Source organism: Puma concolor, chromosome B2, assembly GCF_028749965.1.
Source record: "Puma concolor isolate L17-30 chromosome B2, mPumCon1.1.hap2, whole genome shotgun sequence".
Lineage (NCBI taxonomy): Eukaryota > Metazoa > Chordata > Mammalia > Carnivora > Felidae > Puma > Puma concolor.
The window spans coordinates 36,336,830-36,348,647 of NC_141671.1; the positions used below are offsets into that span (position 1 = coordinate 36,336,830).

Genomic DNA, 11,818 nt, shown 5'->3' on the forward strand with positions numbered 1-11,818 from the left:
ACCGTGCTTAGCTCTGTTAGTCATGGAGATAGAGGCCGGCTTGCCCAGCTGAATTACTTCTGTCTCTTCCAAACTTTTACAGGAGAAGACCTCTAAACAGATCACACATTTTACGTGAGCTTTTTCCTGTTTTCACCTACCTGCCATTTCCAAAAGATGCCTCCATAAAAAAGTGCTTCCTTCTTCAACCGGAACCTATTGTGGGTAGTAAGGTAGGACATTTTGAGAGGACTTGGGTCGAGGCTTTTCCTCACTTAGCCCCGGGGCTGATGTCATAATCCCTTCCTTCCCTACGTGTCAACTCAGGGTGACTTGAAGGGACATCCACATGACCTGAAGTTCTCTGCCTGTTGCTTGCCAGGGGACCTGGTGTGGCCTGCCCTGTTATGAAGGCATGCTTAAAGTCTAGTTACCTTGCAGATCTGTTTCCTGCTCTAGACACTTGGGGGCAAGCTACTTTTCTACATTAGGAAGTAGAATCCTAAAATTTGAAAGGACCCAAGCATGCAGTTAGTCTGAGTTCCCTACCTCAAAGTGTAAAGCAGGCAAACCGTAAATGAATGCCCCAACTTACTCATTTTGTGTCTAGGGACACTGAGCCCCAGAGAGAGTAATGATTTGCCCAAGGACACAGGAAGTTAATAGGAGGGCTCTACCCACCCAATTCCCAGGTTGGCTTTCCCCAGAAATAAACAAATAAGAAACTTCGGGTAGAGAACTAGCTAAGCAGAAAGCTTGAGAGGTTTGGGGACAAAAGGGTTGATGGGCACGTGCCCAAGGCAGGCAGACTAGTTTGGGTGGCAACACTTCTTGCTCAGTCCATGGCCAAGTACCCAGAGCCCACTTTTACCCCTCTGGGGCGAGTGGACTGGGTAAAAGCCGTTCTGAGTTGTGTCTGTTTACTTTTCTCTGAATTGCCCTTTTGTTGAGTCTCATTCCTGAGGACCGTTTTTGAGTTTGGATTGGTTTGGAAGAATTAAAAGGATGAAATTTCCCAAACTGTGACCCCTACCAACTCCGGGTTGTGTTTTCAACCTCCCAATACTATTGTTTGGCTCCAGATTTGCTGAATCGTGTTAAAGGAATTTCAAAGCCTATAAAAACAATCATTTTGTCTAGGAGTGAGAACTTCTGTCTGCCAGCAGTAGGGTGGAGGTGCTGGGATCTTGCCTCAGATTTTAAAGACGTTTATTCTGCTGTCCCCAGCTAGAACTCCGGGCCCCAGTATGATTTCATCTTCATAATTATGATACAATTTGGGGCGAAAGCTTTTATCTTTATCTTGGTTTTCCCACTTGAATCTGAAGTTAATTTCACCAGTCTGCTTAACAGGGACTCCGAGGAACCCCGCCAACAGGGTAAATACTAAGTTACTCAGACGCCTATCAGAGTCATCTTGTGGTTCGCAAGCATGTTTTGGGAAGGGGAGTGGTCCAAATAGGCAAAAATCCTGAGAGTCTGGTTTCTTAGAGCATCTGCTCCCCGCCCTGGCCCAGGCTTTCCTTTTTCTTCAGCCTTGTTACTCCGCCCTGTTGTCCACATCCCTGGGCCCCTAGACCCTGGTAAAGTCACATGTCTGTGCGCCTGGGATCCCAGAGGCAACCTTAGAATAGAAGATGAGAAGTGGGGTCTGATTGCAAGAGGCGAGGCACTGGGGAAAGAGGTGAAGGGCTCCAAGGCCCACCTCACCCAGTCCACGGTGTTGCCCAGGGCTGGCCTGCTCCATCCTGGTGTCCATTTCTTCCCATCCTGGGTGGGGAGGAACCTGGTTCTGCCCCCTCTCGGGCCTGTATGAAAAAGAGATACATCCACTTGGTTTTGGTCTTCTGGAATTTCTTCAAGACCGCAGATGTCAGGGCTTCTGCCAGTCATTTGCAAGCCAGTAGTCCTCCTTAGTTAGTCTTCCTTCTGTCATGACAGTGGCAGTTGAATGGCTCTAGTGTTGCCATGGAAATGGAGTCGTGGCCACGGCCTGCTCTGAGAGCAACAGAGAGCCCAGGGTTGGAGACACAAGAAGATGGAGCTAAAACCAAACCTCTGGAAGCCCAAGTGGTGAAGAGAAAATCAGGACACGGCCCAGGGAGTCAGACTTCAGACCCTTGCGCTATGCGGACACAGAAAAGCTATTCCTGGAGGGGACAGGGAGGGGAGGTCCTGAAGGTTTTCTCTCACCATCTAGGTAGGAAGAGGAGCCTGAGCAAGGTCAGCTTCTCCCTTTGTCCCTACTCCCTGCCTACCCCAACACCACCTTTGCAGCTGTTCCTGGCACACAGCAGGTTTCCCTTAATGCCTACTGGCGGCAGTGGTATCCCTCATGGTGCAGTAGTTACCTGTGGGCGTGCATAGCCCAGTTGTCTCCTTGGTATTCAAACTCTGAGGCCAATCTTACTGTCACTACTTTTTAGTCAGTAGCAGGATAGATCTGCTCACCTAGGTCTTGCCCGAAAGAGTGAACTTGAACTTCCTGCTGTTCAATTCTCATCAAAACTCTGGCAGTAAGAAATAATATCCTAGAAATGATACTACGTTGCCCAAAGGATATGCAGACCGTCTGTTTCTCTAAAAAATTCCAGCTGGAGTACCTGGGTGGCTCAGTTGGTTAAGCGTCCAACTTTGCCTCAGGTCATGGTCTCACGGGTCGTGAGTTCGAGCCCCGCGTCGGGCTCTGTGCTGACAGCTTGGGGCCTGGAGCCTGCTTCGGATTCTGTGTCCCCCTTCTGTCTCTGCCCCTCCCCCACGCACACTCTGTGTCTCTCTCATAAATAAATAAATATTAGAAAAATAAAAAAAATAAAAATCTGGCTCACACCAGACCCTCAGAAGATTGTATACTTAGACCACTATGTGTTGGCCTCTGCTAGACTTCTGTTAAAATGCACTGAGATGATTTGCCTTTAGCCTACTTTGGAGCTGTGGCTAGAAGTAGTCATGAATTACGAAGCTCGTGCTAGATCTACATTCGGGCTATTTGTTGAGGATGTCTCTTTAGGAGAACCCACAGAAGAGATTTCACCCTGGTCTCAAGATCAGGAGATGCCACGCTTACGAGAAACTAGTTTGTTTTTGTCTTTCGGACATAATCGCGAATTGTGTTATTGGTTCTGTTTTCTTTGTTGCTTAGGCTGGTATGAAACTCAGAGCCATATATAGACAGATTTGTGTACGTTCATCTCCCGTGCCACTGGGTTTTATTTTGTTTCCTTTTCCTTCCTCTTCTTCCTTGTTTTTTTTTTTTTTTTCTCCTCTCCAGATGCATAGAATGCATGACCTATTTATCATTGGCAGCGGCGAGGCCATGTTGCAGCTCATCCCTCCCTCCCAGTGCCGAAGACACTGCCAGTCCGTGGCGATGCCGCTAGAGCCAGGGGATATTGGTAGGTGGGGCCCCCAGGGGGCAAGGTCAGTTTCAGGATCTTTGTAGTTTTTAACTCAGAAAATATTCTAAGAATTAAATATTGCCTTCAGAAAGCTTCAATTAAATAGAGTCAAAAAGAGCATTCCTTTATGGACAGAGTCAGTATTTATGCTCGGTAGAACAACTAATAAGGAAATGTAGCAGAGAAGGGCCTCGTTTTGTATATATTTAGAATATGCGATGTGTTCCATTGGTCTTAGAAACTTCAAGTTAGAAGGCATTATAGAAAATGTTTAAGGGCACCTGGGTGACTCGGTCGGTTGAGCGTCCAACTGCAGCTCAGGTCATGATCTCACGGTTCGTGAGTTCGAGCCCTGCCGAGAGTGCAGAGCCCCCTTCAGACCCTCTGTCTCCCTCTCTCTCTGCCCCTCCTCCACTCATGCTCTCTCAAAAATAAACATTAAAAAAAAAGAAGCAAATCTTTAGAGCAATCCTTTATTTTACAGATGAGGAGAGATTGAGACCCAGAGAGGAGAGGTGACCATCCCAAGTTCCTCCCATCACCTAGGCAAAGCATCAAGCTTTAAGTGTCTCCTTCACCAGGGGCAGGCCAGGGGAGGTACAATTCTAGATTTGAGGAAACCCTCTCTGTGTCTCTTTTGCTAATAACGCAGTGCGAGCAGTATGTAAGGGCAATGACCCCATGAGGAAATATTCCCTTCCGTGTGGGTCCCACTGCCAAGTCATAGCCTCACAGTCATGACTCACCGTTGGCTCCATGATTTCCCAACTGTGGCTTATTCTGTGCATTATATTCTAAAAATCCTTTCCAAAGAAACAAGTTTGAATCAACTGCTGTCCGTAGCAATCAGTTTGACAGTAGAGTTTTCTTGGCGGAAGCAGATAGTAAGTATCACTATTGCCCTCTGTGTTTTTCCTGCCTCACAAAGCCTAGGGGGAAGCCTAGGGTCCCTGACAGAGCCCAGACTGGTTTCCCAATTGATTTCTTTTAATTTTACCTCTTTAGAAGACCCCAGTCCCTGGAAACCTTTCATCCATTTGGAAGTAGGATACAGACTGCAAACCATGACAGGCTTTAATCCATGTTACATAACTTATTTCAATGTAGAAATGAAAATCATGCACAAATTAAGCGTTAACTGATAATGGAGCACAGCTGGCCTGGCCCCTGGGAATTACTGCAAAGAAGAGGATTTTTGTGTAGAAATTGTTTTTGAAGCTATTTTCCCGTAGCGGAGTGACCCTTCCATGAGGCATGTCTATTGCACAAGCCTGTATGGATGGCATTTGGGCTTGAGAGTGCGTAGTTATGCTTGAAAAAGTCTCTGTCTTATGTTCTGCAAATGCCAGACAGTTCAGACAACTACAGAAACACCTTAGTAATCCAAATTTTAGGTTCCTGGATCCCACAAACCTCTAGAATGCCAATTAAAGAATTGGGGGGAATAAATGGATGGCTGGCAGTGATCAAAGAAGCTTTGAGCATCAAAGGCTGGTGGGAATAGCAATGAAAAGCCGAAAATCCGGAGCATGATAACCTGCCGGGCTGTGACTGGCCGGCTTGCTGACGAGAAGGAAAGGAGCCCTGTGGGCATGAAAGGCCAGCCGCAGGACAGCAACGTGGAGAAGGGATGGGGAACTGACTACAACAAGAGGGGGAGGGCAGGTCTGGGAGAAGAACGGGGTAGGGCCGGCTGGGGAGGACAGTGAGCTTCTGAAGCAGTGGCAGAAATAGACGCGGTGGCTGCGGCTGCCACAGTTAAAGATGAGCACAGGAAGCGGACCCTGACAGCAAAGGAGAATAATTCAGTGCTTGTAGGACAGCTGGCAGCTCTAGCATTTTGGGGGGCCCTAAAGAATGGCACTGTGATAAGTAGGTTCTATGGTTTTTGCCGAAGTAAGCATTGTCCTCTGAAGGCAGACAGGAAGGGGACAGGAATACACATCACCAGAAAACCTGTGATGAGAAGCATTTTCAAGAATGCTTCATCATCCACCTGCCGTGGTTGATGAGTCACTGCCCATAGTGGCCTTTCTTTCTTTCTTTTTTTTATTTTTTTATTTTTTTAATGTTTATTTTTGAGAAAAAGAGACCGTGTGAGCGAGGGAGGGGCAGAGAGAGAGGGAGACACAGAATCCACAGCAAGCACAGATGCGGGGCTCAAACTCATGGACCGCAAGACCATGATCTGAGCCGAAGTCGGACGCTTAACCGACCGAGCCACTCACGCACCCCCATAGTGGCCTTTCTTGAGTCACTAAGTAGAGGTTAAATTCTGTTCAGTGCTCTCAATTTAATGATGGGTAAGGTATGTCGCACTCTAGATAATTTTCCATCAGGAGTTTATTGAAGTGTTCCAAGTTTTTAAAGCTTTTAAGTCTACCTTCCTACTCCACTCAAATAATGTAGGGTCAGTGTTTCCTAAACAGTTCTTCAGATCACTGATGACCCTAGGGATGGGAACAGGAGCCCCTTAGAAAAGCCCTTGGCAAATAGGGCTGTTGGATCAGTTGATTTGGGGAACTGCCTGTCTTGTGATTACATAGTGCACATTAGTGTACAGAAGTCTCCAGAAGCCTTAGAGGAACCTAGTGTTTCTCAAACTTTCTCAAACTTCCTTGACCATGGAACCCATTGGACTATCCTAACAGCATGTTACTATTTGCAGAACACAGTTCAGGAAGTGCTGGTCTGAGCGATTCTGGATGTTCTATAATGAGGCCATGTGACCGATAACATTAGGAGACTTGGATGGGGGGGTCCTCCTTCCCTCAGAACTCATCGTATCTTCTTGCCATGAAAGATGAGATGGGTCTGAGAATTGATGCCCAGCACCAGCCTCATCTAGAGCATCTTGCTTTTGTAAATCTACTGAGTTGTGAGTCATAGTTAGCCAGGTGAGTGGTGGTGATGAAGCACTTGGGTTCGTAGTGGCTCCCATTGGACATCCGGTTACAGAGAGGACCAATAACGGCATATTTATGCCAGGCAGACCTGCCTTGTTCGTGCCCACAGGTGTGCCCAGTCCCTGCCATTCACCTGCTTTCCTGTTGCTGTTTCCCTTCAAGGCTATGCCGGTGCCACCCACTGGAAGGTCTACGTTACAGCCAGAGGGGTCCAGCCTTTGGTCATCTGTGATGGAACCACCCTCTCAGAACTATAGGAAACAAGAACTGTACAGAGGAACAACTTTGAGGTCCGAAGACCAGATCGAAAGGGGAGAAATAAAAACAGAAACGAGGAAACCACTTTCTAAGGTTACTTAGTTATCTGCCCTATGCATGCGTGTATGAGCCAGCTGTATGCTGGAGGCAATGGCCAGAGCCTGGCCCTCCCGACTCTTCCAGCCTCCCTGCTTGGCCCCAGGATTTTGCCGGTACCTGTCTGTGAGAGACTGGGCTCTTCCACACCTTCTGGAACCGCAGCCTTGAGGCTGCCCCTCAGGCAGGAAACAGGGCTAATGCCTTCCCTTACTTGTGTGGTGTGATCCCCTCTGCTGGCTCCCTGGCCACAGAGAGGGTAGCCAACAGGTCCTGACTTCAGGGCCATCCCTTACGAGGTGGGCCTGCTTGTCCTGTCTTCCTGGCCACACCACCCGATACTTTTATGGAAAGCCATGGTCAATTAAAGAAGCTGTTGCAGTTTCCCAAGCAGAATGGAATCTAGAACCAAGATTAAGTAATGTCATTGCACTCAAGAGATGCACTGCCTTCCCAGTGTCCATGGCCCTTGGAGTCTCAGTGATGTCAGGTTGGAGTCTGATTATAATTGAAATGGTAATTGCCGAAGTAATACTTTCCTCCATCTCATCAGGTTCTCATGCCGGCCCCCCCTCCCCCACACCCCCACCCCCAGGACCCTTCCCTTCCCTTCCCACTCGCCTATCTGGATGGTTTCTCAGAAGCTGGACTCCTGGTCCTCCCTCGGCAGAGCCCTTTATTGCTGAGGCAGCACCGCTTCTGTCAGCTGGGTCGCTTTTACCAACTGTCTTCAGAGGGGATGAGTTAGAGCGCTGGCCTGGGGAGAGGGCACCTCCCCGGGTTTGATCTTTAGGGTCCAACTTTCCGCAGGGAAGATGTTTTACAGATGTGTCAAGCTGATGTTGTAATGTGGTTGGGGAAGGAGCTCCAGACCCCACGTGTTTGCCAGCTGGGTGTGCGACTGTGGGATCCTCTGTCTCAAAATGATTTCTCTCTTTGTACTTGGGAAACAAGGTGAGGTATTTTTATTATTTGTAACAGTATAAAGCTGTGTTCTTTCAGTTGGGTGGTTCACTATGCTCATTGTTTTCTCCAAGTGCTTTTAGTGTGTATTAACCAAATGGTGTAAATGAGGACATAGTTTTCTTCCTTTTTTTACCCCCCCCCCTTTATTCTTTTACTGATGCTGCTAGATACCTGGCCTCTGGCGCTATGCCATCACCCAGCTGAAGGAAAAAACCACACTGTAGCCTCTGGTTCCGAATTGCAGAAATCGGATGAATCCAGGTGGCCGTGACAGGGTTAATGGCAGGCGGTGGTGAGGACAGAATGTGTGACTCCTTGCGGGGTCCCCTTCATCCTTGGACGTACCCCTGCACCTCCAAGGACGTCCCTGGGCCCTCTCTCAGCCCCTCTCATGAGCAGCAGTGGGGATCATCAAGTCCCTGAGGGGCTGGTTTGTGAGCTTGTAAAGGAGAAGCATGGTTCACGGAGCTCAGGGTGGAAATACTCTGCCTCCACGGACTTAAATGAAACTAGGATGAATGGTACCTGAGGGAATTTTTTCTTAAACAAGTCCGCGCCTTGTGTGGGTTAATGCGGGAAAAACAAAATTTTTTGTCCATATTAAACTCATGCTGCTAAGCCGTTATGATTTAAGAGGTTTGAAATCAGAGGGATCATTTCAAGGCCAGCTTTGCGCAAGCTTTTAGAGCCTTTGCAGTGTCCTTACCCCTGCTGCGCACAGAGAAGGCTTATATGTAAACAAGTTCTTCAGAGTTTTCTTAAATTAGGCCCTTCGGGTTAACGAAAGAGAGGGTTCCTTAGTAGAAAAAGAAACTATCTTGATGGTTGAGATTTCTGTTTTGTCATTTTGAATCACCCCGTGTTCCTTCCCCAGTTCCCCCCTGCCCTTCACACCACGAATGTTCATAAAATACCCACTTCAACTCAAAACGTTAAAGACTAGGAAAAGTTTTCTTCTTGTCGCTCTTGCATGTGTCGCTCTTCTGAAGTGTCCCCTGGGGAGTCCCCCAAGCCCCTGAGCTGTCGAGCTCCACAAAAAATGGTGTAGCCGCAGATAAGCTGAGACTTTTCATGCATTTCCGACTCACTTTACTTAAAGTCTACCCAGTTCAGAACTGAGGGTAGATTTCTGTTAGGAAATTTTCCACAGAGGGTTTTCTGCTCTTAATTACTGGATACACAGAAGTAATTGGCCTTATCCTCAAGGCAATTCTGATAAGCAGGGTACAGGAACGGCTTCCTACAGGAATGACCCGCAGTGGCCAGCCAGTCCATCTCTCCCCAAGGCTTTGTGTGAGGGTGCTGCTCACCCACCCCCACCCCCAGCTCCTCCACGGAAGCAGCACAAGTCCTTCCACATGACCCGGTGCACGAAAGAGGGTCATCAAGATGAGGAAGAAGGGTGGGGAGGCATGTGGGGCCACCTAACCAACCCCCCACCTCCACCACCACAGTAAGTACAAAACCGCAGGGACTCGCAAGTTTGTTGAGTGGTTACTGAGAGGTGACACGGTGGTGACCTCCGCACATGGGTTAGGTTCGCTTTCTTGTAGGTTCCCAGAGTAGAGATTTGGATCCCCAGATCAGCTCTGTGGGGAGGAAGGTTGCTCTGGCAGCAGTCTGAAGCACTTACCTCCAGATGTCCTGAGGTCCAGAGGAGTCCAGTATTGACAAGACGCTGTACTGGTTCAGGCTTATAGAAAGAGGCAGAACTTATCTTCTTCCCTTATCTCCAATTTGCTTTAGGGAAGAGCGGAAGTAAAATAATACGGTTTATGAAAACAGAAATCTAGGGAGTGCCTGGCTGGCTCGGTCGGTGGAGAGTGAGACTCTTGGTCTCAGGGTTTGTAAGTTTGAGTCCCACGTTGGGTGTAGAGGTTATTTAAAAATGAAATCTTTAAAAAAACGAAACAAAACAGAATCTACTTATTTGGTGAAAAACAAAACAGTCTAGGAAGTGAGCAGATTTGGGCTCATTTTCTGAGAGAAAGAAGAGTAACATTTGCCCAGTCCATCCTAAGAGTGTCTCCATATACGTGATCTCCTTTAGTCGTTACTCAGTCCTGCAGACAACTAGGGCTTAGACCAGTTAACTGCTGGCCAATAGGTAGTTGGTTTTGCAGTGTATTATTTTCCTGCTTCAGCACAGTGTGGTGCCCAAGAATGAAGATGTGGGTTTAATTGTCTCGGGTGTGCCCCCATTGGGGAGGAGGACTGAGGGAGGGGGTCAGCAAGTCGGGAACTCTTCAGGGTTTGTTTTCAAAACTGTCTTGGACAGAAATGGAAGAGGAGAGAATTTAACCAGATGACTTTCATAAAAATCCTTTCACTTTTTCCCTCCCTGTTTGAAAACTCTTTAAGAGTGAGTGTGGCTGGAACACAACTGTGTCCAGCCATTTTCCCATCCCCACATGTTTCCAGATGTGTGACCAGAAGAGGGACTCTGCCCAATTCCAGTTGTGGGTCCCCTTAGAGTTTACCTCACTTGTTTTTCAGTTCTCGTTTCTGTTCCCTTCTTCCAAATTCCAGCATAGACCTCTGTGGAGGAACAATTATTTTTATAAAAATCAAAAGTTCCTTAGCTGCAGGTGACGGCCTCAGTCATTCTAATATAGTCGGGAATGAGTTGCTTCTTAACCAGTGGCTTCCACGATGAACATTCAAAACCCCAGAGCACATGTTCCCTTCTCATCTAATCCCTGCCCACAGGAGAAGCCCAAGTTATAGGGGAAAGAGAAAGCTGCCTGTCTGGTTGCATGGAGAGAGGCAACCTTGGCTACCTTTTGAGAATCCGTTATTAATCGGAGGGGTCTTTTAGGCCTTTGAGCTCTCCTAGTGATGGGGGAGAAACTCTCCTGAGTTCACAACTCTTTGCTTATTAACTTTCAGCGGTGACCCATCACGCACTAAAATTGGTCAAAGGAAGGCCATGCCACAGATGTGCTTTAGATGGCATTCTAGACTGAGATTCTCTCCGTGTTTGGAGCTGTTCATATTATGCGCAGAGCTGATGGTGTCAGGGCCAGGAGGCTAGGAAAGTGCCGGTGCTTATAGAGATAGCCCCATAGCAAAGGAAAAACAGGAGGCTCTGGGAGTGTGCTGTGTCGCCATCAGCGTGCGTCTCCCTGGCTTCCTCACCCCCAGCCTCCCAATGTCCAGCGGCTTCTTCCACAAAAGCATCTCCAAGAAGATGGACAGGTGCTCTCCCTGTTGTGCGCCACACCCAAGTCGGGCCCACCCTTGGACGCAGTGCTGGCCTTGGTGAGAGGTCCTCCAGCCAGCTTGTCTGATGTCCAGGTCCCTTAGTGTCTGGTTTCCCTGCCCTGCATAATTTAAGCATTAGAGCTAAATACATCTGTCATCTTCCTCTCTCCGGAGACTGGGAAATGTCCAGAGCTTTTCAGAATAGTGGAGAGAAGAAATGTTATGTAACTCCTAGTGGAGGCCTGGGGCTGACCCAACCGTTTCTCTTGCACTTAGCACGTCTGTCGGCGGCATGAATCCAACCGTGAGCCCCAGCTGCAAACACCTGTGTAGAGAAGGGAACCCAGTCTAGCGTTTCAGACAGAATCTGGGGAGTCCAGACCTCAGCTCTGTGCCAAGCTTGATTGCCCTCATTTCCTCACAACACCTCTGTGGGGTAGGTGAAGTCATCCTGTGAAGCCACCTTTACTCAAAGACCAGCAGCGTCCCAGCCTTCAAATTCCAGCCCCTTGGGCCACTTTTGGCCCTCTTAGGAACAAATTCTCACTTATGCACAAGAATCAGTGACAAGATCAGACAGACACATGGCATTCCCAGGAACCCCTAGTCTCATGACAGGCAACTTCCCCTCCAAACTTCTTGCTACAGTTTCACCCTCAGAAGCTAGCTGTGGTCTCTCTCCCCGCTCCTTCCCGTGGAAGAGGCAGCGACAGACACTGAGGCCGGGGGACCAGACGGGGGGTGGAGGTAGGCAGGACAGCCGCCGTGCATCTTCGGGGAACCGGGGAAGGTCCCGGCAGGCAGAGGCAGATGGACACCTGTCCCAAGCACACGTGCTCCGAATAGTGTGAGCTGTTCTAAAATGCGTCCAGTGCAGAATGTTGACAGTAACTTAACGTGCTGCAAACTCGTACGACTTCCACCGTGTAAAGAATGTATGTAAATTAAAGTTTTATGTAATGAAAGTTTTTACTTTTGCAATTAAAAGTGTGTATGTCGGTTGATAAAAAC

The 11,818-nt window shown here is 48.2% G+C and overlaps 1 protein-coding gene across 9 annotated transcripts in view; it reads left to right on the forward strand.

The window, feature by feature from the left end:
• CB2H6orf89 (chromosome B2 C6orf89 homolog) overlaps nt 1-11,818 on the forward strand; it is a 46,052-nt gene extending 34,234 nt beyond the window's left edge. For 7 of the 9 annotated variants that reach the window (XM_025925440.2, XM_086706718.1, XM_086706720.1 and 4 more), the window contains 3 exons: nt 83-212; nt 3,251-3,374; nt 6,446-11,818. In XM_025925440.2, coding sequence (XP_025781225.1) covers nt 83-212; nt 3,251-3,374; nt 6,446-6,540 — 349 coding nt within the window. In that variant the 3' untranslated portion in view covers nt 6,541-11,818. Of the gene's footprint in view, nt 1-82; nt 213-3,250; nt 3,375-6,445 lie in introns of those variants that run through there. The other 2 variants (XM_086706717.1, XM_086706721.1) reach the window with 2 other exon arrangements.